The sequence below is a fragment of the Canis lupus genome, chromosome 25, assembly GCF_011100685.1.
Source record: "Canis lupus familiaris isolate Mischka breed German Shepherd chromosome 25, alternate assembly UU_Cfam_GSD_1.0, whole genome shotgun sequence".
Taxonomy (NCBI): Eukaryota; Metazoa; Chordata; class Mammalia; order Carnivora; family Canidae; genus Canis; species Canis lupus.
The window spans coordinates 34,823,887-34,850,491 of NC_049246.1; the positions used below are offsets into that span (position 1 = coordinate 34,823,887).

The window sequence follows — 26,605 nt, forward strand, 5'->3', positions numbered from 1 at the left end:
TGAACAGTGGGACAGGTCAGGAAGGAACAGAAGGCTGGGGAGGTGTCACCTTCCTCATCTTTGCTTCTGGGAACTCCCAGGGTCTGGCGGCCACTACACCCTCTCTCCTGTGGATGAGGGTCCCGGGCTTCTAGCTCTGCTAAAGCAGCCTGTAGTTAGCACCGGCCTCCCCGGCCTCCTGGGACCTGCCTAGGGCCCTGCCAGTGCCCCCACCCCAGCCTCAGCTTCCCAAGGGCATGAAGGCCCTCCCCACCTCTGCCTCCCCAAGGACCCTCTGACTTACTGCCATCCTGGCAGCAGCAGCGGCTGCCCCTGAAGGGCTGGGGCCCGTGGCTTCAGTCTCCCTGCCTGCTGTGCAGTTTCGGGATGGGCCGAGGGGACAGTGGAGACAGCCCTTTCCCCAGCCTGAGTGCTCTGCTTGAGGGCACAACAGTGTGTGGGCCTCTGGGACGCTTCTCTGGCCCCGCTTGTCCTGCTGTGCCCGGGGGTGCCGTGCTGTGGGGCCTGGTGCCACGGGAGCCCGGCACCTGCCAACCTCCTCCCCGCCTCTCCCCCCAGGTTGGGTACTACTCAGAAATGCAGAAGATCTTTGGAGACCTGACCCAGCAGCTTGACCAGCCTGGCCACCCTGACGAGCTGCGGGAGAGGGAGAATGAGGCCAGGCTGAGTGAGCTCAGAGCCCTCTCTATTGTGGCAGATGACTGAGTCCTCGCTGCCCTTTGGAGACTCCGGGGACACAAGTCCGCCTCTCCGGTCTCTGGCCTTGTCAAGCTTAGGCTCAGGTATGAGCCAGCAAAAGGCCCTCCCCTGAGAGAAGCACAGGGACAGCAGAGCCCCTGCTCTACCTCACCAGCCCTCTGAAGTGACCTGGCACCAGGAGCCCCACACAGGCTGCTATCTCCCCACCCATAGCAAGAGCCCAGACAGGTAAGCAGAGCAGAAAAACTCCAGGGGCCTTCTCCCCTCTAAGAGAACCGTCCAGAGGGCATCCTGGCCCGGGGCCTGCGCGAGCTTCCAGCCTTCAAAAGCACCGGCTTTGCTCACCTGGCATCAGCCTTGCTTGCAAGGTCGCGATCACATCTACCTCCAAAGACCCCTGGGGAGTCCACCTGCCCTCGTTGCCTTTCCGCTCCAGACTCCTCTATTCTGAAGAGGCCTGAGACTGCCATGGGGAACAGAAGAGCTGTGCTCCCCCAACCCATAGACCCCCTCACTCCAGCCTCCCAGCACGACAAAAACTGGCTTAGCCCACTTCTGTCCCTTAGGTCAGGTGCACAGAAGAGTCCCAAGCCTCGTAGGTTCCCTAGGAAACCAGACTCAGCTCGTGTAAATAGGCTACCAACCACACAAAATGTCACAGCCTGATTCACAGGCCTCAGAGCAACAACAGTGGGTTTGTCTCACCGGAATACTTGGAATTTTATTTTTTCAAGTAAAGTTTTCAATAAACTTGCCAGCTGTTACTGTGCTGTGACTGAGAGGAGAGCCACCCTAGGATTGTGGCAGGGTGTGCTGCCCCCTGCCGAGCTGGCCGCACCTCTACAGCACTGCCCCTCTCGACCAGCAGGTGGCAGGGCCCAGAGCACCAGGGGCTCACCCTTCCCACTGCCCCGCCCTACCTTCTGGACTAAGGGCTGGGAGGAAGGGGGCCTGCACAGGCAGACCTAGAAGAGGAAGAAGGGAAGGGCTATGGAGGACACGTGGCTTGTTTTTGACTTTGGTTTATTTAAAAAACAAAAAGCCAAAAAAAAAAAAAAAACCAACTTTATATACAAAGTCAAACTGAAACCACGGATTATGGAAAGAGGCGAGACTTATGGGGGGAACAGGGAAAAAGGCTGGGCCAGAGCCAATACCACATTCTGAACATGGGGAGGTGCTGGTTTCTTCTGGCAAGTCTGGGGTGGCTAGAACACAGTGCTCTCTGGGAAACACAGCCCAACACCAAGAGTTTGCTAGCACGGACTCCATTCCTGCGATGGCCAAGGGAGACCCTTCCCCCAAGAACCTGCTCCTGGACCTAGCAGGATTTGTGCCATCCGGAGGAAGGGCTCTTACCCGCCCCCGCCAGATTCCACGTCTGTTTCTTCAGTTTATTGGCATCAGACCTTATGACATACTTGAAAAGCCTTTTCCTCCCCTGTCTTATTCTAAACTGGAAAAGGACAGGAGAAAGCACAAGACTAAAGGGCCCCAGGAGAAATCCCAAGGTGGAGGGCAAAATGACATTCGAGGGGTGCAGAAGGTGTTGGATTTAGTTGTTAAGTGGAACCAGGGTTCCCCACTCATCCATCCCACATAGCGCAGACCCCACCCTGACGGCCTGAGCTCCTCTACAGAGGCTGAGCACAGGGGTCAGCCACCCCTGCCCATGGCTCCCAGGTCCTGCTCCAGCTGCTTTCTGGAACCAAAAGGGCTCGAACGTCAGCAGGCTCCATCGCTGACCCCACGGGAGGGCAGCTGCTGCACCAGGCCCCTTCAGTTGCTAGGTGCCGGCTCCTCCTTCTCTACCCAGCTGTCAGCCTGTAACGAGAATCAGGACTTGAGGAGGAAGGGCCAGGACGGGGGTGCCCACCAACCCCCCTTGCTAGGAGCAGGCTGCAGCAGAAGCCAGACTGACCCCCATCCCCAGAAAGGAGCAAGTGGGGAAGCCGAGGCGAGGTGTGGCAAACTGGGGTGGGGGCGGGAGGGGCAGAGCGGTGGCTGGCTATCGTCCTCACAGCCTCCCAACAGGACACCGAGCCGGCCTGGCTCTCCCCCGGGTGGGGAGAGGGCTCACCTTCTCAACCATCCGCTGCATTTCCAGCTGCAGGGGGGTCAGGCGCCTCCGGAACTCCTGGAGCAGCCGTTGCAGCTGGTTCTTCTGGCGCTCGGCCGTCCGGGCCGTCTCCTCCGCCTCGGCCAGCCGGCTGCGCAGCTCCTGCATCTCTGCCGCCAGTGTCTTGTTCGTCACCTCCGTGGCTGAGAACCGATTATGGCTCTCCTCTGGTGGGGGGAAATGGCAGAAAGACCCCTGCTAAGGTTGAGTGTCGCAGCCCAGGGCAAGAGGCCCGAGGCGTGAGGAGCCTATGAAGACACACGTCTGCATGTCCTATCCTGGTTGGGTCCCTGCAGCCGCAGGCCACTCACCCAGCTTCAGTTCCAGTGTGTGAATCTTGTTCTCCAGGTAGAGCCGTCCGCTGTCCTGCTGCTCCGCACGCTGCAACAGGTTCCCCACGTTGATGAGGCTGCCGTTGTGGGACACCAGGCCTTTGTGTTCCGTGGGAGCAGCACCTGGTTTTGCGTTTTTCCCCGAAGGAGGTAGCAGGTCCAGGTTTCCTAGAAGGGGCCGTGAAGATTTAGGGAGAGGTTCTCAGGAGAAAGCAGCCTGCCCTGCCCGTCCTCCTGGGAAGGCTGCAGGGCACTCCTCAGGACGCACCGAAGAGCACCTCCTCGGGAAGCCCGGCGTCTGTGCCCTCCTGGCGGCTGTACTGAAGGCTGCGGTACTGGCAGATGTTCTGGGTCACCACCCTGCTGACCAGCTGTTTGGCCTACAGAAAACACACACCGAAGAAACCCACTGACGAGAAGGGGCAGCCCTCGCCCCTGTGACATGCAAGCACCCTGAGCCACCCATGGGAGTGCATGCACAGGCGCCAGGGGAGGCCATCTGAGGAGGCCTGAGGGGATGTAAGAGCAGGCACCTGCTCTGCACTGAGCCGGAGCCCAAGGGTGAGCAGGATTCTCTCCAAGTCCCGCCGGTGCAAGTAGCCACACCAGTTGGCGTCAAAGAAGACAAAAGCAAGAAGACAGTCCAAAGGGAGCACGGCAGAGGGGTCCAGCTCCTTGGGCTGCAAGATAAACAAGGATGAACAAGATTTACAAAGCATTCTCTGAACAGCGAAATCACCCAGGAGGTAACCCCCTGAAAAAGGAGCTGACATCATCACACCCGGGTACCCCTTCCAGCTGGAGATGGGAGCCCTGGGCCACTTGGGCACCAGGGGCTGTCACACACACACAGGAGCCGAGTGTGCTCCTGCATCAGACACCGCCCTGGTTCGCCCAGATGGAGCTACTAAAGCATCCCGGATCCTGTGAAAGTACCACTCCGCAAGCCAAGAACCACATTTGTCTTTTGTCGGTCAGAGGATGCCAGGAGTCATACGGTAAAGTCTCCCCATCCCAGCAGTGAGTCAGAGGCCTCGCTAGGCTTCACTGTCAGTGGGGCGGGGGGAGCAGGAAAGAGGTCTCACCATGTCCTGAAGAGAGGAGAACTCCATCTCTGATTGGTTCGAGGCAACCGACCGCACCTCTGAATCTTCCAGCTTGGCTCCTGCTACAGGAAGCCCGAGGTAAGCAGGGAGCAAGGAGACCCCTCCCTCCCCCCGGGGCCCAGATGCACAGCCATGACAGGAGAGCACCAGCTACAGAGCCAGGAGGCTGCTGCGTGATGCCAGAACGTACCAAACTCTTCTTCGCCGTCATCCCTTAGGAGGAGCAGCTCTGGGTCAAGGGCCATCTCACAGAGGTCCTCGGATGCCTCACCCCGGGGTTTTTCTTCTTCCTCTCCCCCGGAAGACGGAGGTTTGGGCAAAAGCCCATCTTCCTTCTGGAAGCAAACCAAGATGCGAACGGTCACCTGTAACCGCTAACAATGATAAGAGCCGACATTTGTGCGCTGGCCGTGTTTGGGCACCGCGGTAAGGGTTCTCTATACAGTCTGGTTTACTGCGTTGTGACGTGGGGTTCAGAGTGAACTAGGGCAATTCTCAGGCACCTGGCATTCTCTTTAAGAGTCAATTCAGTCCCATAAGAAATTACATTTACTCAATAGCATTTAGGAAGAAGCAGACCCATGCACTTTAGAAAGCATTAAGAAAATGCAGTGTGCTAGTTAACCATCAAGGAGCCAAAACCCCTGTCCTCAGAGCATATTAACTTCTGTGCTGCCGTGGCCCGTTGGCCACACTTCCAGGCCCACCTCCCTCCCAGCACCCCACCTCCTGGCTGTGTGGCCATGTGGCAGAGTGCAGTGCCCTGCTCCTGAGGACGTGCCAAGGCAACGGGGTGCATGCAGGCAGTGAGGGGACAGTGAGAAGAGCCCCGCAGAACCCCCCCAGCAGCGCTCAAACCCGCTCGGCACTCCCGTGTGCAGCCCCAGTGCCCAGGCAGGCAGCAGAAGTACTCACCGGTGGGGCGTCTGACTCGGCAGCTGTGCCCTCACTCTGTACCTCATCCTTGGGCTCCTTGGCAGCCTCTTCCTTGACTGCTTCTTCTTCCTTGGCTGCCTCCTCCTTCTCAGGTTCAGGCGGAGCCACTACCTTTTCAGGAAGGCTCAGCAGCATTTTATAAATCCTATAGCCAAAATCCCTCTGGAGCATCTCCAAAAACAGCTCAGCCAACACCATCACCTTGTGGAAGAGACAACAGCAGCCCGTGAGCATCTGGAGAAAGGGAATGTTCCAAGCCCTCCATCCCATACACCCTGCCACACAGCCCTTCCAGACCCCTACACCTACTTCAAAAGAGATCCTTTCTTTTGGCCTCCGGTCCTCCACAATGCTATGGAGGGAGAGGTTTACACAGCCAGGGCGGGCCATGACAGCAGGTTCTAGAGGGGGTGGAGGGGCCTCGGGGAGATCAGTGTCCATTTCCTGCTGTGTGGTGGCCTCCGGATTCTCCGCATTCTGTTTAGAGGTGTCTGCTACTTGCTCTGATGTATCAGCTGCCTGCTCCGGAGGCTCTGCTTCCTGCGACAAAAGTCAAGAGCTATGACCACCTGCAACCAGAGGTCAGGACACCCACTCTGCCCACTTGTCTGTAAGGCTTAGCCTTACCCCAGACACCTCTTGGGCTGGGGGAGCTGCCTCTGCAGCTTTCTGCTGGCACAGGGCCTCCCACTCTTCCAAAGTAGGCATGATGGTCCAGACATCTGGCAAGTACACCACCACAGTCTGGAGCCGTCTTGGGGGACCCGGCTGCAGGTACTGAAACTCAGCAAAGCGCCACCTGCTCACGGCAAAAGGAAAAAAGAAGTCCTGACCCACAACCTTTACAGGTGCTTCAGTTTCCAACCAACATTTAATGAGCACATACTGCACACGCAGCGTTGAAAACATGAAAACAAAAGAGACCAAGTCCTCGAGAAGTGGTTCCCCGATGGGCCGACATGAGTAAGCAGACAATTACTATCCAGGGTGCTCCCAGCACCAAGGACCACTAACGTGGCTGGGGGGTTGCATGTGACAAGCCTTGAAGGGTCGGCTGGCCCTCAACACACATACACCTCCTAGTCATGCTCACAACCAAGACAATCATCTGCAAGGGCTGGAGGGAGGGGTGAGGTAGGCCTGGGGGAAAAGAAGAGTTCTGACAGGTCAGAAAGGCACAGGAACCTGGTCTCCCAGACAGTCGTGCCAATGAGCCACCAAAGAGAAGCCCAGGACAGCCACTCACCACTTTGTGCAGGCGCTCAAGTCAATGCCAGTCTGGGCTTGCGCACAGCGAATGGCAGTGCGGACTAGCACCTGCGGGTCGCCCTTGGGGTCGAGGCCATCCAAAGAGGGAGACCACTCCCCCCCAACCAGCACTGCCTCTTCTTCTTTCCGGCTCAGCAAAAACTGCAAAAATAAATGAGATAAAAAAACAAAAAAACAATTATCTGGATCTCTCACCAGGAGGCAGCTTACCACCCCTGGGGAATGAAAGCAGCAGGATATGGTGAAGAGTCTGCCACACGGGGTGGAAAGCAGGGGAGGATGGATCTCTCCACCTACAAACATGAACTAGCCATGTAACTTTTTCTGACAAGAACATCCTAAGCCATGCTGTCTTTCTGGTAAAATGAGTGGTCATTTCAGTTCTGGGCTCCTTGTTTCTACGAGCTCGTGAACAGGAGCCAGGCTGCTGAAAACGTGACAGGGCCTGGCCGTCATCCAGGACTACCTCCTGCCTCATGAACTCCAGCTCTTACTTTAATCTGCTTCAGAGGATGTTCTGGTGTCTCCCTTGGCTCAGCCAGGTCATCCACAAAGAGCATGCAACAACGATACAGTTCCTCCAGTCCCGGGGAAGAGAGCAGCAGTACCTGTGCAGGGCAGCATGAAGGACACGCTCAAGAACTTTACTGGCCTCCAACCATGGGACAAGGCAGCAGGACCTCAGTCCTCTTACCTTAGAACTGTAAGCGGGGTCACTGTCTGCAGAGGTGGGCTCAGCACCAGCATCTGGAGCTGGCTCCTTCTCAGAAGATACCTGGATGCGGCTTGGAGGATGGAGGGAAAAGGGCTGGCTCAGAGGGAAGGCTGACAGCCAGCTCAGACACACAGCCAGAAAATCGGAGGGCACCAGGAGGCTGCGGTAGCGGCGCTGGAGCTCTAAGAAGTCACAGGTAGGGCTGGGGGAAGAAAGCAAGGGGATCCAGACTGAGCAAAGACCACACTATTTAAAAAATGGAACCATGAAAGACTTGGGGGGAGAAAAAGGGCAAATTATTTTCTAATCTGGGAAGAAGACATCTCTGAATAGAAAAAGATGGATGAGATTTGACCACTAAAATGTTTCAGCCTCTAACAGCAAAGTAAAGTCGAACTGGGAAAGAAAAAACAGAAAAACATTTGCGTATCTGACAGCTACGGCTCACTATCTTGATTGAAGAGAAGCAAACAAATTATATCAGGTTCACAAGAAGGTTCACGAGTCTGAGAGAAAACTGAGAAAATGGTCATCAACAGGTACTTACCAGAAAAAGAAAAGACTTAAAAGCCTGTGAACGCCTGCTCAATCTCACTTAGAACTAAAGACATGCAAATCAAAATATTACTTTTCTCCAGAGAGACTGACAAGGACTGAAAAGTTTGGTAGCACAGCACTGCCAACAGCAGGGGGAAAGGAAAACTGAGCACTTCAGGCCCCTCGGGCAAGAATGGAAACCAACACAGCCTCTTTGAGAGAACCGGCAATGGATGTGCAAGTTCAACATCAGACCCTCTGAGCCAGCTACTCCATTTCCAGGAAATGACCTCAGTAAACTACTTGCCCCTGTCCACACGGACTGTTTGTGACAACAATATGTAGGATGATTAAAATGTGGAAACAGAGAGCTGGTGAAATAAATGGTCTATCCATTCAGTGGAATATTGCGTAGGTGGTGAAAAGTATGAGACTAATCTAACAAATGCTAACATGGAATAAATTCTAAGACACATTAAGTGAAAAAGCAAAATCCCAACCAGTACGTACAAGAGGCTTCCGAAGACATGTGTGTGGCTACCTGCTGGCAGTCACATTCTGATTAGCAGGAGGCGCTACCTGCATCCTTCTCCAAGATATGGGGACCACACCATCCTATGAGACTAACCTGGGAAAGCAGCTGGGTTAGCAGGGGGCACGGGACAGGCCCTACCCGGCCCTGCAGAGAGGAACCACTGATGCCAGAAAGGGCAGCAACAAGCCCTCTTTCCCTTGCACCTCGAGGAGGAGGTGCCAGGAGGCTGCCCCCTCCCCTGAGCTCGGGCTTAGGTGAACTTTGCTACTGGGGCAGTGGCCGGAGCCCTGCCTCCACGCTGCTGGAATCACTCATCTGCCTCTGAGTCAATCAGTTCCTAAGCACAATACATAAGCTTGCAGGCCAGAGTCCTCCCATGCTCTGGAGCACTCTAAAAATGAGTCTAAGGTCCCCCTGGAAAACCAGTCCCAGGGTGCTTAAGATCAGGACTTTTCTACCTAAATTAGAACTGGTATTGGGTACCTGGATTCTGACCGGTAAACCTTAAATGATAACCTGGCATAATTATTTCTGGTGATAAAATCACAAAAGCTCTATCAAGGCATCCATGTCCAAGGCACTATGATGGTCAAAATTGGAGATTCAGAAGCTAAAAACTGGGATCCCTGGGTGGCTCAGCGTTTTGGTGTCTGCCTTTGGCCCAGGGCATGATCCTGGGGTCCCGGGATCGGGTCCCACATCAGGCTCCCTGCGAGGAGCCTGCTTCTCCCTCTGCCTGTGTGTCTGCCTCTCTGTCTCTGTGTCTCTCATGAATAAATAATCTTTAAAAAAAAAAAAAAAAGAATCTAAAAATTGTTAGATTAAGAAACAGAAAGGTCCCAGGCGCATGACCCTACACACAAACACACTTATTCTTGCATAGACTGTATCTCATTTACACAAGAAACTGTTACCAGCTGCAAAAGCCTCACCCCCCACCCCAGCCTCACCACTCACCTGTCCACAGTATAGGGAGTGAGATGGACCCGGTAAGGAGGCAGGTCATGCCTTGGTTTCTTAGCACCCCAAGTCTCTCCACCAGCCCGCTGCTTGCGTTTCTTGGAGTCATAGTCATCGCTGGGGGGGTTGATCCATCACCAGGAGGAAGAAACCACAATGTTACATTAAGATTCAATACCTACTGGCCTAAAAGAACTGGAAACAATCTGAATCCCCAACATCAAAGAAATGGATAAAGAAGCCTAGCTAACAGCCATCTAACATTTATAACATTGTTATAAAGTTATTAAAATGGACCTTTAAATACTTATAAACAGAAAACCACCCATGGTGAGCAAAAAGACTAGTACAGGAAAGTATGTATATAGTATTGTCTCAACTGTGCAAAAAAAGCTTTAAAAGACTGAAAAGTAGTAAAGTATTGGGGCACGCCTGACTGGCTTAGTTAGTGGAACATGTGACTCTTGATCCAGGGTTGTAAGTTTGAGCCCCAGGCTGGGTGCAAAGATTACTTTTAAAAAATATATCTTATAAAGTATTAATGATGAACACCTCTGACTGGTAAGGCTTGTGAATAATTTTTTTCTATTTTTCTGAACTTAAAAATTATAGCTAACGTAATTTTTTGAAATGCCAAGATTTTAACTGATTTTTAACATGAGACACGTATATAGCATCATGCAAAGGATTCTATAAAGGAAGTTTTATTAAGAGACAGTTCTTGTAACAAACCCTTAGCACTATGCATTTAAGTCATAAAAACACTAAAACCCTTTGATCCAATTATTCCATTCTTGAAAATATTATCCCAAGGAAGTTAACTCAAAAGAAAAACATAAGACTATGAATAGTGGAAAAAATTCACGCTGAGAGGCGCCTGGATAGCTCAGTCAGTTAAGCGTCTGTCTGCCTTCAGCTCAGGTCATGATTCCAGGGGTCTGTGATCGAGCCCCACATCGGGCTCCCTGCTCAAAGGAGAGTCTGCTTCTCCCTTTCACTCTCCCTCTGCCTCTCTCCCTGCTTCTACTCACATGCTCTCTCTCTACAATAAAAAATAAAATAAATAAAATAAAATAAATTAAATAAAAAGATTTTACTTTTTTTAAAAGATTTTATTTATTTATTCATCAAAGACAGAGAGAGAGAGGCAGAGACAGGCTAAGAGAGAAGTAGGCTCCCCGCAGGGAGCCCAACGTGGGACTCCATCAATCCCAGGACCCAGGGATCACAACCTGAGCCAAAGGCAGACACTCAACCACTGAGCCACCCAGGCGCCCCCAATAAATAAAATCTTAAAAAAAAAAAAAAAAAAAAAAAAAATCAAGCCAAGAATATGAAAACCACATTCAAATCTAGTTAATACTTGAACTTTTAGGATTATACCGCAATATGGAAAAAAATGTTTGATCACTTTAATCACAATGTATAGAAATAATTTGGACTCTAAAGTCAAAATTTTTTAAAATTAAAATTGAAAAAAATTATAAAAAGTATGCTCATACTCAGAAAAATTATAAAAAGTATGCTCATAAAGACCACAAAAGAACATAGAAAAAAAAAAAGCAGTAAGTAATTTCTCTTTTCAAAATTGTTTTCTAAAGGTCTTTAAGAATGGTAACCTTTACAGGGAATGACACATTTTTATCGTATTTTAACTTTACCTACCTAATAGCATGTACTACATTATACATTTCTATACTTATGACAGTTTCACTACTTTATGGGTTCAGAAGTAAAAACAAAAAAAGAAAAACCTTTAGACCATTATAAAATGCCAGACTGATAAGAGAAAACAAAACCCGCATGTCTCACGAGAGAAAGGAAATCACTGTCAGTTCTTCCTGCCCAGGTATGGCGCAGACTGCAGTCTATTTACCAGAAGGCCTCTGCTCTTCCCTTCAGACCCACCTGTCTTGTTTCCCTGATCATTCCAGCCCTGGGCATCTAAGTTCATTACATTCAACACAAGGTTTTTCATCATTTCTCTATCTGCCTGGCTCATTTCCTGGTTTATTAGCATCTCCATCCGAAAGCTGCCTTGCAATCTTGCCTTTACAGGATGTCAGTACTTGCACGTTTCTAAGAGTCATTCTGACAGCTCTCCTCAGCTCATCCACGACTGGGTGAACACTTCAGTAAAGGCTGTCCACCCCTAGTGACGGTGGATGTCCCACTGAATCCTAGAATTCAATGGCCAGTTTTCTCTCCTCACTGTGAATCGTAAAGAACACATTAGAAAAGTGGTACCAGTGGGAGACATCTCAGTAACCTCAGCAGGATGCTGCGATGGCATCCCGCTGGATATGCCTGTCCAAAAACCTCAGTAGTTCAGTACCGGCAGTCCAACGGAGACACCGTTACCTCCGTTACCTCCCACCACCATTATCCCAAAACCTGAAATTTAAAATAAAACTTGGCTTCCAGTCAAAACGCTAAAGTAGCTGGACTCCTTTGTAAATTGTTGTTCTCCCCGAGTGACCTAACTCCTACTGCTCCCTTTCCTACTTCGCAGCCTCTCTGTACTGACTGATGGTGCTATCTCTCAGCCAGTGGCAAGACCTCCTTTCTCTAGAAGCCACGACGCCAAAGCATTATGGTGAGAATCATGTCACACAGGCCTCACACAGGGCTTGGCGTGTCCAGGACAATCAAATGCATGTGACTATACAGAATTTGAAACTAAAGCACAAAGTCAATAGCAACCATTGATTCCCACCCAGGCTACACTATCCCTCAGGGCACTTGCTGTGATTTGGTAATGATGTCTTTAATAAACCCACAGGATGGGAGAGGTACAAAGTCTGAAAATTGGAGACAGGGAAGATGCACAGGACAAGAGGTGTAGGTGTATGCAAAATATACACCAGTGACTTGAGGACAGAACAAAGCATTTCAAGTAGTGGAAGCACGGTGGAAAACAATCCTGGACCACAGAACCATTCTCCTAGTTAGAGTTCATGATGACCTAGCCCAAGGGAACATCCTTTTGTTTGCTTTGCTTATATTTGCAATTTTCCATAATAAAAAAATTAAAGTAAGGACCGACAGAAGAACTAAAACAAGTCAACAAACTAGCCCAGAGCTTAACTCCTAGGAATATAAGCATAACCTTCTAGGGAGAGAGTAAGGCAGGAGAAGGAACACATGAGCTGGAGAGAATGGGGAGTGTGCTCCCAGCAGTCCCTGAAGCTCAGAGATGATACAGGATGGCCTAAAACACCCCCAACGTCCCAAAGCTACCATGCCGGCTGCACATGTGCCATGAAGCTATTTACATGTTCTAGGCACAGGCCTGGACTTTTGGGAAGAGTGCAACCTATAGACTCTAACGCTAAACTGAGGTGTACAGTGTATATAAAGAAACGTTATACTACAAATTAAGACATACTACAAATTTATACTACAAATTAAGACATTCCCATTTTTTGGACAGTCACCAGTATCTGCATAGTTTGATTTTTGGCATCTCAGTCTTAAGGACAAGAATTAAAAGGGAAATTTCTATATTTTAAAAATTCAGTGTGGTATTTTGAAAGATAAACTATATTATCAAATCCCTGCTGAACCAATTTATAAAGTTCTGACATTGGCATATACATCTCAGTGCATCAACTTATTTCAGGGGAAAAGGCCCAGGATCTAGTTGCAGAAAGAGAATGCTGGTGTCAACAGGTGGCAAAGAGACACTGCTCCTAGAGACAAATAAAGTATCTTCCCTATTTGATCATTCTCTTACCTTCGGCCTTGATCCAATCGTCCGTGAGGGCCCCGAGCAGGAAATCTGTTCAGGTGGCTCAGATGAAGTGTGTGGGATGTTTGGAAGAGACTCAGAGCTACAGAGAAGAAATGGCTGGTGACTCTAAAACCCTACATATCTGCCCAATTTCCCTGTCCCTTTCCTCCAGTGATAAAAGTACCCCCTCCTAGTCTGAGAGTAACCACCTGAGAGTTACAGGCCCATTCATCCAAAATACCCCATAAAGCCACACCCCAACATCCATCCCACCGGTACGCACGCTTCTGAGGAAAGAGCGGAGGAATCCGGTGAGGCTGGAAGATCAGCTGGGGCTGAGCTCCCAGAATCCCTTGCTTCTGGCCCAGGGCTGCCACATGTAGAAGGGGAGGTGCTGGGGACTTCAGCAGGGGCTGTAGGACAGTAACCAGGAAATTCAGGGAATCCTGTGGCTGATGTGCTCACTACCTTGGAAAGATACAGCCCCACCCCTTGACAAAAGTAAGGTTCTTGCCCAGCTGTCAAGGCACTGGGGGTTCCCCCCTCCCCTTTCCAATGCAGACACCAGAAAGACGAATACCTGGTTGGAGAGCGTTTGCACCTTGACAGCATTCCAGGGCACTGCCTGGCCTGGGTTGTATGCAGCCTTCACCAGTACCTTCTCACCCAGCTGGGGCAGCCGGCCCTTCACCACACTGCCAGCACACAAGCCAGGAGACCCAGTCAGGAGAGAGACCCTGGCCAAGCCACCTTGACTGCCCCTATGAGGCCCTGCCCATCAAGATTTCGCACACCTTGCATAAAAACAGCAAAGCAATGGCTTCAGAGGGGCCCCACCAGCATGGTGACAGAACTGAATTCAACAAGCATTTCCAGAAAGGGACTAACCTCAAGCCTACCTGAGCTGAAAAAAGACCTCTTCATCCACCACCCCAAAGTAGTCATGCAAGCTGGTAACAATGCCAGTGAAGACCCGCTGCTTCTCCCCACCCTGAAAGAGAATAGTGCAGTTTGAAAGTAACAGCATTTGTCTACGCTCTGCCATTAGCATCTCATCTCCAGCCAAACCCCATCTAGCTCAACAGAGGATGGCATCAAGGGTCACATGAAGGAAGCACACAGAAAGAACAGTCATAATCTACTGCCGGGAGGAGGAAGAGATCACACTGAACCTTAGCTCACAGGCTTCTTCTGGGATTTCCAGTTCTTTAATTCCAAGAAGCACCCAAGAGATTTCAGCCAGAACTTAGGACTCCCGGTCAGAGGTGTCTAGTTACCTCCATCCCGGCCCAGGCCAGGAGCTCCAGGAAGGATGAACATGGCAATGCAAGAATGAAAGCACCAGGCCCCCATGCATGCTGCACTAGTCCCAAGTGCTGAAGCTCACTAGAAAAAATGCACAACCTACCTGAAGGTGCCTGGCATTTTGGGACAGGTCTGTGGCCACAGGAGGAGTGAGCAAACCAGGAGGAGGACCCAGAAGAGATGTTGAAGCTGCGCCTATGTGGACAGAGAAGCAATCTCCAGGAGCTGCACCCACCATTTTGAGCACCAGAGTCCTCCAGAAGGTACGGGGGACCCAAAGGGCAAAGGGACTCGAGGGGACTCGAAGCGACTCCTCCGCAGGGTCTCACTTGCCACCACTGTGCTCGTCTCCTATCTTCCTATGAAACGTGGGCAGCAAACGGCGCTCCCCCAGAGAAACCCCCAAAGCCACATTTTAAAAGACTAACTCCAAAGCACATCATACCCACTATGGGGCCAAACAGGGATAAAGGTGATCACCTGAGAAGTTACGTCCCCCTGGAAGCGGGTTGATCCGCTGGCGCTTAAACTGGGACATTGGGAATGCTGTCCTCTTTCAGAGTCTTAGAAAAAAACCTTTAATTGGAAAAGAAAGAAGTTAAGAGCTCAGAGGGAAATTTTCCATCGACTCCCCCCCCCACACACACACACACAGACACCCCAGCCAAAAAGTAACGGAGGATCTTGATGTAGGTGTGCAGGTGGGTGCGGAGAATGAATGGAGGAGCTGGAGAGCACATAAAGCAGGAAATGCAAAAACTACACCGCTGCAGGGTGCCCTCACGGTAGTGTCGTGGTGGGTGATGCCGTCAGGCTGTTTTTAAAGAAAAGGAAACTGAAGCTCGAAGAGACTGAGGCTTGCCGAGGGTCACATCACCAGTCGGTGACAGAGCTGAGCCTCGCACCCAGGTCGCCAACAACTTGGCGCCCCTCTCCCTCTCCGCGGATGCCTGGGGAGACCCCGGTGACACTCATTCATTCAAATACATCCGTCAAAAGGCCCTCCACCAGGCCCGGGAAAATGGAGGAGGCCGGTGCGGGAGAGGAGGAGGTGTGGGCCCTGTCCCCGGAAGCCCGGCCCGTTGTTCCCCGGACCGGCTGCTGCGAAGGGAGCCCCGGGGCCCGGCCGACGCGAATCCGGCAGCGCGCCCGCCCGCCCCGCCGCTCCCGAGCTCCCGAGCGCCCCGGGCCCCCGCTCCCGCCTCAGCAGCCGCCGGCACCGGGCCTCCCGGGCCGGGCCGGGCCGCGGCGGGGCCACCGTGGGAGGACCGAGGCGCGCGGTTTCTCCTCCTCCTCCCGCCCGCCCCCAGGGCCGAGGCCGTTGCCAGGGAGACGGGGCTCGCAGTCCGAGGGGGGCTCGGCCCCTTCCGCGCCCCGTGCATCTTGGCCGCCCGGCCCTCGCAGCCCCGCGGCCGGGGGAGGGGCAGACGGGCGGAGGGGCGGCGGGGGGCCCCCCAACCCACCTGCGGGCCAGGGCCGCGACACCGGGGGGACAAAGACACCCGGAACCACCACAGCCGCTGCTGCCGCCACCACCGGAAGCGCCTCTCCGGAAGCGCGACCACTGGTCGGAAGCTGCCACTCTCCCGGATATGGTCCCTCCCTCCGCTCCACCGACTTCTCCCTTCCCCCACGCCGCCTGCCATCCCGCTCCAACTGTGGAGCGGAAGTGCGCCTTCCCCGATCGGACGCGCGTTAGGAAGCCGGGCCTCGGTGGTGCCCCCGCTTAACGGTCCCATTGGAAAAGTAGGTTCTGGCGCATTGGTTCCTAATCAAAAAAAAAAAAAAAACCGGCAGGAGCAGGACCCCCAAAGAGAGCACCCACCGCCCGACACCTGGCCTCCTGGCGGAGCCCCGGGCTGCAGCCGCAGAAACAGCCCCTCCTGTCTGAGGGCGGAGGGGCGCCCCCGCGGTGGCCATCTCTAGGAGGCGTTCCTGAGGGACTCAAGCCCGTGACTTCATCCCCAGCCCGGCCCTTGCATTGACAGCTCCCCTCCCGACCTCCGATACCTACCGGAGACTAAGCCTTTCCCCGTCCTCAATTCCCAAAGAGCTGGGAGCCCAAGGTGCTGCAATAAATAAACCACCACAATATCTTGGTAGACATTTACAACGTGCTCAGGAACATTTTCCTTTAGTCCTCACAACTCTGGAAGGTCACAGAGGTCAGGAATCGGTGCCCTAATTCTCAAGCTATGAACCCGAAGACCTTGGAGAAGTGACCTGCTTCAAGTCTTGCCTGCTCCTCACTGGCCACTTAAGCCTCCACTGGCAGCCCCAGTCCTCCTGTAGCCGCCTCAGGCCTCCCCGTCCTCCCTCCAGGGTGTCCTCCTCCCAACACCACACCCTCCTCCCCCTCCCCGTTCATTTAACATTCACAGCGCACTTGGATGAGACAGTTTAATCTCATTTTATCTTCATAACAAGACTGTGAGGTAGGTGGGGCAGGTATCATGAAACCATCTGGGAGGTTAAGTAGGAAGCCATGGCTCAGAAAAGTTAAGGGATTTTTGTCAAGGTCATAAAGCTCGTAGGAGTCTCTGGTTTTGGCTCTGATGTGTAAAGGGACCAAAGCGGCGGAGGACAGATCTTGAAGGTTACTACTCTGCTCTTCTCCACGTTGTCCCAGGCAAGCTCTCTGCAGAGGCACCCAAGGTGGGACCCTCCTGCCCCGTCCTGGGGCTACCCACGAAGGTATGAGGAGGAAGCAAGACTCCAGATCAGCCCACTGAGGAATGAAGGCCGGTTCCATCCTTCCGCAGTTACCTCACCAGTTACGTCACCCAGAGGACCAACCCCCTGAGCGCATGATTCAGAAGACAGGGATGGATCCAGCCAGTTTGCAACAGTGACACACTCACAGAGATACACGTATCATTTTGCATAGATCCACCTCTGTGACACGCCATGCCCCAGTAGGACATCGTGCCAAACCTGCTCCAAGGACTCCGGATAAATAAGTTAGTTCACATTGTCTAGGACCAGGGATTTCTGGCAACCAGTAAGGAGCCCGGGGGCTGCCACACCTGGGGGGCCTCTCAGGGAACCAGGGCTCCTCTGCCAGGCTGCCCAGAGGAGAAAGATCCAGCTCTCTCCTCAGAGAGAAGAGTGAGTATCAGCAGCTTTTCCTGGCAGTGCCCAGAAGCAGCAGAGGGCAAAGGGCGAGGAAGAAGACTTCACTGCACACCCCTCCACCCAGGGTCACGTCCCCGCACCAGGAGGTCTCAGCATACAGAGAGGTTTTTCGTTCGCTGCTTCTTAACCACAAATGATGGCATAAAGGTCTTCCGGAGTGGCTGGCATGAAGTTCTTTCGGGGACCCCCCTTGACTCAATCCTGTGCAAAAGGAAAGGTAGCTTTAGGCTAGGAGGGGGACACGAAGGCAGCAATGGCCACAGACTTGATGGGGAATTGCCTATCTGCCGTGGGGAGCCGGGGACTTCGGCATGGTGCTTCCTTGCCCCACTGAGTTATTCACCATCACCCCCCATCATCTATTGGGGAATCCTCTGTGTCCCTTTGCTCTCCCAGCAAATCTGGGAGGTGGCCTAAGGTTCAGCTGCGAAGGGTGAGGGCTTGCTGGGTGGACATGAGGGGGTTTCCCCTCTTCTGGCCCTGCCCCTGCCACCGTCTCACCACACATGTGGCCTCAGGAAAGCAACTGCCTTCCCCAGTCCAGTCCCCATCCTCCTCTGTAAACGGGATGTGTTAGCTACTTTCTGTTTCTTCCAGCACCCTCTCCAAGACTACCTGCGTCTCTCAGATTTCAAAGGGACCAAAAAAAAACCCACAACTGGCAGTCCAATCTCAGCATCCGGGTTCATCACTCCTTTCGCTGCCCTAACCTGGGCTGGGCCCCAGGACTCACCTAGGGGCACGCCCATCAGAAGGGGCAGGGGACTCAGGGTGCTTCGGGCTCCTCCAACGGATCCGGTTGAGCAGGACTTTGACCTTGTTCCAGTGGGAGAGATCCAGCTGAGCAGAGGGTGGGGGGATCACCACAGAGCTCCTCCCCACAACGTACCCCTGACCAAGCTCCCAGAGACAGCAGGCACCACAGCCAGGACAAGTCACCCTCTCCAACCAGGAATTCCATCACTTTCTGAGTGTTTCCAGCCTTTGGGATATGTACACATCCCAACCAGCCCCTAACCCCCTCCATCCTGTCACCTGCCTCCGCACACACCCATCACCTACCTTGTGTCCCTGGGAGGGTGGGAAGATGTGGGCTGGCTCTGCGGTGGCCTCTGACAGCCTGTCAGGGTTGGCACTTGGCAGCCCTACCTTTAGGGCTACTGCTGTTTTTGCCCCTTCAGAAAGAGAATCAGATTACCCAGGGCCAGAAGCAGGAACCCACCCATCAAGGCCAGGACTCAAAGGGTCTGCCTGGGGGGCCCTGGGCAGGCAAGACACAGTGGGAGATGCCATGGCCCCTCACCTGTCTCCTGTGCCTGGCTCAGCAGTTTGCGTGCCTCACTGCCTGGGGCACGAGAAGGTGGAGGTGAAGGTGCCAGGATTGGCTCCCCCACCTCCTCCTCTTCCTCTGCCTCCTCCGCTTCAGGATCCTGTACACAGGACAGACGGGCACTTGGGACCTGACTAGAGGGCTGAGGCTGTTCTGAAGGGAGCCCTGGTTCCAGGGGTCCCAGACCTTCTCTGCTTCCCCCACTCACCTGTCTCCACCCACCCCCCACTGGCCTGTCCACCTGCAGCTCACTCACCCTTGGGGGCCTCTGGGTCTGCAGCTGCAGGTAGAGCTGCTGAAGCCTTGCCATCTGCTCCAGCACGAGGCACAGGTGTTCCAGGTAGCGGAGACCCTGCCCTGGGAGACAGGCCCAGGCTTCAGGCCCCAGGCCCCTGACCTGTGGGACAGAGTGAGGTAGGGGAAACCCCTGAATTCAGCCAGACGCCCATCCTGGGCAGCCAGCAGATGGGAGCAGAGGGGCCGGGGATAGTAGGCGCACACCACCAGCTGGCCTCCCTACCCGGCCAGGCATGGCCAGGCTGGCCCCGTACTGCCCCCCTCCACACAGCTGGGAGTGGGCCGAGGCAAGAACAACCCGTCAATTAGAAGCAAGGAATGCCCCACCCCGAGAGAGCTCCAAGGAGAAAGAGCCAGTGAGGCCCCACAGCCAGCAACCCACCCCCAGCCCCCCCACCCCCGTGTGAAAGGGCCATTTCCATCGCACTCTTCACCGAGCCTGAGAGGTGGCGTGGCACTCACCACCTCTGCTTCTTCCAGGCCTGCCTCTAGGTCCGTTTCTGCCTCAGTGGCCTCCTGTTCCCCTGCTCCAAAAAGGGGCACATCATATTGAGGCTTGCTTGGTGGCTTCAGGGAACGGTGGTGGGGCGGCGCGCCGGCAGGGGAAGCCGGGAGTTGGCGGGACCGCTCCAGCACCTGCTCCAGCTTGTGGCTGGCCACAAGCCGGCCTAGGTGGGCGGGAGGCTCCATGGAAGCGAGGGCCCGGGGCTCAGGGCTCCCTGTGGGCTCAAAGTCCAGAGAGTCCTGAGAAAGGCCCGGTGAGGCGGTCAGGGGGCTGTCTCCAACCACCATCTCCACTCCTGAGTCCCGGGAGGCCAGTTTGAGAAGCGGCTCCTGCCTCCTGGGACCTCTCAACTGCCCATCCGCCTTCCAGGAGGCCAGCGAGCACCCCTGAGCAGCGTCCGGGATCCGTCTGTAGGTGCTGCTGACTCCAGGTACTACGCAGCCGAGCGCCAAGTCCTCAGCAACCCCATCTGCCAGGAGAGTGAGTATCAGGCTGAGCAGGCCGCCCCTGACGCCCCCAGCATTCCTGGCAGCTGGCAGCATTCCCCGCGGAGGAGTGTCCTGGGCCAGAGGTGGAGGGAGGCGAGCCACTGGGTGGCCACCGCCCCGCCCAGGTCTCTCCCTTCCCTGGCCTGGAGAAGTTAAGATGGGTTCCCCTCACAGTAGTCTTTGTTGGCCATCACAGCCCCCCGGGATCTGGGCTGTGTGGCAGGCAAGGCCTGGTAGGGCACATTCATCAGCTCCCGGTCTGGCCGGTCCCCCTTTTGAGGGGGGAGCTGCTGCTTCTTGGGATCCCTTGTGCCCTGGGGCCGGGTCCGCCTAAGACCTCCAAGTGGTGAACGGGGAGCCTCGGTCTCTCCAACTACTCCCCACGGGGCGGTAGGGCTGTGACCTACTGTGACCACCCCCACCCCCACCCCCACCCCCACCCCCACGTCGGGACACGGGGAAAGGCACAGAGAAGGAAGCCTGGGGTCGGGACTGGGATGCGAGATCAAGTCCCTCCGGAGCTCCCGGGGAGGGTAATAAAAATAACAATCGCCGTAGCCGTGGCGGGCTGCTGTGCTTTTAAATGAGAAATAGTGAAGATTTTTTGGAGAGCTGGTGGGAAAAGGGGGGGGGAGCTGATTGGGGGGGGAGCGGAGGCGAAGCCGCGCCCGGCCCCAGGGCTGCCCTCGGCGCTGGGCCCACCCAGCCTGATGCACCAGCGCCGGCGCGAGCGGACAGACCGACGGCCGCCCCCGGCTCCCCAGGCCAAGCGGCCCCCGCCCTCCCGGCCGAGGGCGGTCTCCTTCGGGGACGCGGCCCCCACCGCGGGGGGATCCACTGGGGGAGTCAGAGGCCGGGATGGACGGGGCCGGTCTACCGCCCCCACCCGGGGCTCCGGGGCGCGGCGCCATCCCCAGCCGGTCCGAGGGGAGGCGGCCCCGGGGCAGGAGGCGGGGGGGACTCACCCCGGCCGCCGAGCGGCTCCACCGCGAAGACGCGCCGCCGGCCCAGCATGGCCCCGACGCGGCGCCCGGCCCGCCTCCCCCGCCGCTGGCTGGCGGCTCCGCACGCGTCCGGCCCGGCTGGGCGCGGCCCCGGACCCTCCCGCGGGGCGCGGAGGGGAGGGGCGGGGCGGGGCGGGGCGCGCAGGTGAGCGGCGCGGGGGGCGCGGGCAGCGCCTGGGTCCGCCGACCCTCGGGCTCCGGGCGCCGTCGGCTGCAGCTGCGGCCCCCGCCCCGCCCCGCCCCGCCCCGCCCCGCCCCGCCCCGCCCCCGGTTCCCTCGCTGCTCCGTCTTCCTGCCGCCGAGATGCCGCCGCGGATGGGGGGCGTTGGCGGGGCCTGGACGGGGCGGGGAGCGCGGAAGGAAGTGGAGCCCCACGGGGCTGCGGCAGAGCCCCCGCCCCGGCCCCGACCCGCGGCCCCGCGCTCCCCGCCGTGTGCCCGGGCCCGCCGCGCAGCCGCCCCAAGCCCGCCGCGGCCGACGGTCCCCCTGCGCCGAGCGCGCGTGTCCGCGGCGAGAGCCGAGCCCCGCGGCGCCCCCTCCTCTTCCTCACCCGAGCACCTCGGGGAACTGGGCCCGGGGGGGGGCCGAGAAGCAGCCTGGAGGCCGCGTCCCCACCCCCACCCTCTTTGGGCCCATGCATTCCACCGTCCTTCACCCCCAAAGGCTCCCAGCCTGAAAGGGGAGCTGCCGAAGGTGACCCGAGGGGCCGCTGGCCTCCAAGGAGACCTCACTCGCCGGAGGAAGGGGACAGGGCTGGAAAAGTCCCGGCAGAACCCAAACCCCCGGGAGGCAGATAAGGGAGCTGGTGGACGTGCAAACTTGCACCTGAGCCTCGGGGGGAGGGGCTGGGGCCGGAGCCCTGGGAAGGAAGTGGCCGTTAACTGGGAGGGGAGAAGACACTACCCACCCCGCTGTGCTCCTTGCTCCTTCATACCCTTCCTCAAACACCTTACACGGGAGCCTTACCAGGGGGCCACAAACTAGAAGATTCTAACTGTGTAGGAAGAGGAAACGGAAGCCGGTAGCCGGTAGCCAAGTCGGGAGACAGAATGAGAGCCTAGTCCCTCAATTACCTGCCATTCAATTACCTTGATTTTCAGGCCAAGCCCTACCCTGCTAGGCATAGGTCCTCTGGGTTGCCCCCTCCTAACCCCATCCTTCTAGGCAGCACCGCTACTCCATTCCCCTTGCCCAGATATAGACGGGGACACTGAATGCAGGGCCTGGCAGGAACTGCTTTATGCTTGTCCAACAGGATGTGTGGCACCAAACCCCATAGGCAGTGTCCGACCCCACCCCAGCCCTCCTAGGTAGGAGGGTTGGAGGGCTGGCCCCTATCAGGTGGCTTCCTCCCTCCAAAGAGAGGGTGGGGAGGTAAAGGGGGGGAACCTTTGCCAGATCTCGCCCTGAATTTGGAGAATGTGGGGCCAGATTCCAAGCAGTCTCCCTGGTGACTCTGGGGCAAGAATGCATCTGGAACAGGAAGCCCAGCCAGCAGGAATGCAGTGTCTCAGCACAAGGCTTTGTGTGGGCTCAAAAGAACCCACACCCCCACCCACACACACCCAAGCACACTCCCTTCCAGGCCACACGCCTGCACCCCACCACACCGATAGGCCTGAGGGGTATCTGGTGATGGGGATCCTTCATGGGGGCTACACACTTCCCTCCCATCTGCCTTCTGAAGCCCTGACTGGAGCAGCCCTGTGACCAGAGCTAGGTCCCGGCTTCGCCACACAGAGGGCTCTGTATCTCCCACCCTCCTTACTACTAAGGGAGAATCCTTTCCCTTTGAGAGATGCTTGAAGGAATGGCAAAGCCACCCCCTCGCTGCCCACCTGACTGGTGAGCAGCTGCCCTGAGTTCCTGAGACACATGGTGGCCGGGCAGAGTCATCTCTCAGGATGAAACCAGGGATGCCCAGCTGCCCCTCGTCCTCCATGGGGAAGTCCCAGCTTCAGGAAGCACATTTCCTGCAAAGCTCAGCACTGAGCTAGGCCCGGTGGGAGGAAGGTCAAAGCCAAGAGGCTGGAGGCAGCTCCTGCCAGAGCAGAGAAGGCTGGGAGCCATGGTGACCTCCCTTGTGGCCTGGGAGGCAGCCTCTGCTGATAGAGGTGCAAAAACTCCCTACCCCAAACCAGAAATGTGGGATTCAGACTCCAGGTGCCATTTCCTCCCCTCCCTTTAACCAGCTAGGAGTGCTTGGACTGGTTACTCATCCTCCCTGTCCACAGTTTCTTCATTTATAGAAGAAAGGGGATAGCAATACCTATCTCAGAACTGTGAGGCTTAAAGCACTTAAAACGTCTGTGTGTTAAGATTATCTAGTCGTGTAACTTTGGGAATGTCACCTTCCCATTTCTAACTAAAGGGGCTATGTTAGATGCTCTCTGGGGAACTTTTTATTTTTTTAGATTTTATTTATTCACAAGAGACACAGAGAAATGCAGAGACACAGCAAAAGGGAGAAGCAGGCTCAATGTGGGACTCCATCCCCCAACTCTGGGATCACACCCTGAGCCGAAGGCAGACACTCTACCACTGAACCACCCAGACACCCAGATGCTCTCTCAGGGAACTTCTAACTTGAATCTGTCTCCATTTCTGAAGTTATTCCCCCAAATGCAAAAAAAAAAAAAAAAAAAAAAAAACTCAAGAGGGCACAGCACTGGACAAATTGCAGTCTTATAATTAGATAGTTGCCACACACACATACACACACACACTATATCTGGGTCACGTGGAGTGGCCGCTCACAGCTGGCTTGGCATGGGTGGAGGGAGAGCAAGGTAAAAGATCGAAGACTGCCCCCAACCTTCTCCTCTGACCAATGGGTTTGGCTAATAACTCCATCTTCCAAAGAAGTTTGCTCCCAAGCTCAGGCTGGCTGTGTAGCTGCAGAGCACTCTGAAACCCTCAGGCTCCTGCAAAGAGAGCTGCCTGCCACAACTAAAGAACTGGATTTCAGCTTCAACCCATCCAGCCAAACAAAAACAAAAACAAAAAAGCCCATCCAGCCTTCCAAAGGCATTCAGCAACTCACTGGCATACCCATTTCACAAGGGGCTCCTATCCCACATTTTGTTCTCCTCCACTCCTTAGAACACTGCTGGCCCACCAGGCTTGGTTACAGGTGGGGATCTGACCATGTTAATATCCCGGCCCACCTTTTCCAACCTGTCACTTCCCTGCTTTAAATTTTCAAAATGTTTCCAGAGCCTCAGGTGAAGTTCAGACCATTTCTTCTGGCATTCAAGGCTCCCATCTCCCTTTCTAGTCTTCTCTTGATACCTCCTTCAGCCTCTGCCCTAAACTGAGCATTCCACCTGCACCCACCCCATCGGTTGGCGTCTGTCCATTCCACCTGTCAAGTCCTGTCCATCCTTACACACAGATGGCCTCTGCTCTGTACTCACGGGGCCCGCCTTGTATGTTCCACATTAGCTCTTAGCACTCATTGCCATATAGTCTTATTTCATTCATGCCATCTCAGTTGCTGCCACTTGACCATTACCTTCAGGAAAGCAACAAAAAAAGGCTATATTTTTCCATATTCTCACTGTGCCAGGACCCAGGTATTGACGGAGGGGTGAAATGGCCCCTTTTGGGCGCATTCTCCTCTGTAGCTCCCTGTCGTGGGCTACCTCTGACAGTAGGTGGCGCCAAGGAGGCCGTCCCGTTGCGGACCAGGTGTTCTGGCCTGGTGCACTCCTAAGCCACAGAAAGCCTTGATCTTTTCTATGAAAATAAAGGCAGCCATCCAGGCAAAAGGTGAGACAATTATAGGAAGGTGTAAATTATATCAACAGGTGCCTGAGGAGCCAACACAAACAGTCTCCACCAAGGTTCCTTCCAAAAAGAGCCCCACAGCACAAAAGCCTCTGAAGTCCAGCTTTGATCATTTCTGTGAAAATAAAGCTGAGGCTGTGGCCCATTCCTCAAGCTACCTGGAGGTGGGGTGGGTAGGTCTGGAGTACCCAGCAGCACCCATACACCTTTCTGAAATGTCCTTTGGGATTAGGACTGGGGGTGGTGGGTGAATCAAGCCCTAAATCTGGTAGGGAACCTCTGGCCCCCACCTCAACTCAAACATACCTGAGGGTAGACTCACCTGGCACCTAGCACTCTTCACTGATTGTTTTTGTTTCTCAAATCAACTACCAATGAAGCCAGTGGGGTCTCCCAAGGTGGGTAGGGTGGTCCCTTGGGATGGGGACTCCACTGGCCTGTCCTTCCCAGGCAAGGCTAACCTGCAGCCCTATCCGAGGTTCTTTCTGGTGATTATCTTTCTCAAATGGGTGCAGACAGCCTTGGCCAAGTGCTGGAGGTGCTCTGGATGCTGCCCTTCTCCTGCCCATCCGGCTCATCTGGGTAAGTCAGCGGGGCTCACAGCATTTACCCCAGGTAGAGCAAGGAGCACAGAATCCCAGGCTGGCCAGTGCCAGAGGAGTACTGACACTGTCTCACCAAGCCGGGTCTGGACAGATTGGACATCCGGGCCTGCCTCCTATTTCTCCTGCCTGCCCTCTAGCACCTCTCCTCTTCTCCAGGCTCCCAGTGAGAAACTCACGCCTCTCATGGACCAGGAATTATCCCAGTAAAACTGGCATCTATAAAAAAGGGTCTAGGAGGTGGGGCGCCTGGGTGACTCAGTCAGTTTAGCACCTGCTGGGGCTCAGGTCATAATCCCGGGATCCTGGGATCAAGCCCCCCATGGAGCCCCCTGCTCAGTGGGGAGTCTGCTTCTCCCCCTCCCTCTACCCGACTCGTCCTTATCCACATGTGCTCTTTCTCACATAAATAAAATCTTTAAAATAAATAAATAAATGGGTCCAGGAGGGGCACCAATAAATGGGTCCAGGAGGAGCACGCAACCAAATGTGCTCCACCAACTGTCGTTTTAAGTTCAAGCCCCATATTGGGGGGTAGAGATTACTTAAAAATAATATCTTTTGGGCAGCCCCAGTGGCTCAGCGGTTTAGCTCTGCCTTTAGCCCAGGGCCTGATCCTGGAGACCCGGGATCGAGTCCCATGTCAGCCTCCCTGCGTGGAGCCTGCTTCTCCCTCTGCCTGTGTCTCTGCCTCTCTCTCTCTCCCTCTCTGTCTGTGTCTCTCATGAATGGACGAATAAAATCTTTAAAAATAATAAAATAGGGATCCCTGGGTGGTGCAGCGGTTTGGTGCCTGCCTTTGGCCCAGGGCGCGATCCCCGAGACCCAGGATCGAATCCCACGTCGGGCTCCCGGTGCATGGAGCCTGCTTCTCCCTCTGCCTGTGTCTCTGCCTCTCTCTCTCTCTCTCTCTCTCTCTCTCTCTCTCTCTCTCTTAGACTATCATAAATAAATAAATAAATAAATAAAAATAATAAAATAAAATTGTTTTAAAAAAGAGGGGAAGTTGTCCAGAAAGAGCATAACCTTCCACCAAAAGAAGCAAGCCTCTTCAGTAAGGGGGATCACATAGTGAAGCACCTGGTAAGGCAAGGGTTCATGGGAGGGAGGGAAATAAAAGGGAAAAAATTATGCCAATAAGGACTTTCTCCCCAGTGGTAGAGAGAAGCTCGTCCCCAGGGGCCCGGGCTGGGAAGGAGAGAAAAGATC

General features: G+C 54.9%; 3 protein-coding genes across 9 annotated transcripts in view; 1 reads left to right on the forward strand and 2 right to left on the reverse strand.

Moving 5' to 3' along the window:
- Positions 1 to 1,463, forward strand: part of BIN3 (bridging integrator 3) — a 44,061-nt gene extending 42,598 nt beyond the window's left edge. Inside the window, exon 9 of the mRNA XM_038573826.1 lies at positions 559 to 1,463. Coding sequence (XP_038429754.1) covers positions 559 to 705 — 147 coding nt within the window. The 3' untranslated portion in view covers positions 706 to 1,463. The remainder of the gene's footprint in view (positions 1 to 558) is intronic.
- A 242-nt stretch (positions 1,464 to 1,705) lies between these two features.
- Positions 1,706 to 15,866, reverse strand: CCAR2 (cell cycle and apoptosis regulator 2). 4 transcript variants are annotated; one of them, XM_038573819.1, is made up of 21 exons: positions 15,710 to 15,866; positions 14,727 to 14,822; positions 14,350 to 14,441; positions 13,841 to 13,932; positions 13,522 to 13,636; positions 13,225 to 13,354; positions 12,945 to 13,041; positions 9,206 to 9,325; positions 7,156 to 7,378; positions 6,956 to 7,069; positions 6,439 to 6,602; positions 5,820 to 5,991; positions 5,502 to 5,732; positions 5,172 to 5,393; positions 4,447 to 4,591; positions 4,236 to 4,315; positions 3,684 to 3,830; positions 3,419 to 3,530; positions 3,130 to 3,318; positions 2,780 to 2,985; positions 1,706 to 2,523 (listed from the first exon to the last, which is right to left on the reverse strand). In XM_038573819.1, the coding sequence occupies exons 2-21, from the start codon at positions 14,782 to 14,784 to the stop codon at positions 2,479 to 2,481; spliced, it is 2,754 nt and encodes a 917-aa protein (XP_038429747.1). In that variant the 5' UTR covers positions 14,785 to 14,822; positions 15,710 to 15,866; the 3' UTR covers positions 1,706 to 2,478. The 4 variants fall into 4 exon arrangements, with proteins under 4 accessions (XP_038429747.1, XP_038429744.1, XP_038429746.1 ...); XM_038573816.1 differs by having other exon boundaries at positions 4,236 to 4,318; XM_038573818.1 differs by lacking the exon at positions 15,710 to 15,866 and adding an exon at positions 15,234 to 15,356 and having other exon boundaries at positions 4,236 to 4,318.
- Positions 15,867 to 16,632: 766 nt separating this feature from the next.
- C25H8orf58 (chromosome 25 C8orf58 homolog) lies at positions 16,633 to 21,064 on the reverse strand. Of its 4 annotated transcripts, none has more exons than XM_038573823.1 (7): positions 20,967 to 21,064; positions 19,471 to 19,982; positions 18,968 to 19,108; positions 18,685 to 18,811; positions 18,444 to 18,556; positions 18,115 to 18,197; positions 16,633 to 17,582 (listed from the first exon to the last, which is right to left on the reverse strand). In XM_038573823.1, the coding sequence occupies exons 1-7, from the start codon at positions 21,013 to 21,015 to the stop codon at positions 17,471 to 17,473; spliced, it is 1,137 nt and encodes a 378-aa protein (XP_038429751.1). In that variant the 5' UTR covers positions 21,016 to 21,064; the 3' UTR covers positions 16,633 to 17,470. The 4 variants fall into 4 exon arrangements, with proteins under 4 accessions (XP_038429751.1, XP_038429749.1, XP_038429750.1 ...); XM_038573821.1 differs by having other exon boundaries at positions 18,115 to 18,221; XM_038573822.1 differs by lacking the exon at positions 20,967 to 21,064 and having other exon boundaries at positions 19,471 to 20,399.
- Positions 21,065 to 26,605: the final 5,541 nt, after the last annotated feature.

Bases quoted from the DNA above. Each gene is read 5' to 3' on its own strand.
- CCAR2 (XM_038573816.1), bottom strand. From the start codon at position 14,784: ATGTCCCAGTTTAAGCGCCAGCGGATCAACCCGCTTCCAGGGGGACGT. The intron at 7,070-7,155 runs GTAAGAGGACTG...TGCCCTGCACAG, and splicing joins ACCCCGCTTACAGTTCTAAG to GTACTGCTGCTCTCTTCCCC. The intron at 3,831-4,235 runs GTGAGACCTCTT...TTTATCTTGCAG, and splicing joins TCTCCTCTCTTCAGGACATG to CCCAAGGAGCTGGACCCCTC.
- C25H8orf58 (XM_038573820.1), bottom strand. From the start codon at position 20,055: ATGCTGCCAGCTGCCAGGAATGCTGGGGGCGTCAGGGGCGGCCTGCTC. The intron at 18,812-18,967 runs GTGAGTGAGCTG...TCCTGTGTACAG, and splicing joins AGACCCAGAGGCCCCCAAGG to GATCCTGAAGCGGAGGAGGC. The intron at 18,557-18,684 runs GTGAGGGGCCAT...CTCTTTCTGAAG, and splicing joins GAGCCAGGCACAGGAGACAG to GGGCAAAAACAGCAGTAGCC.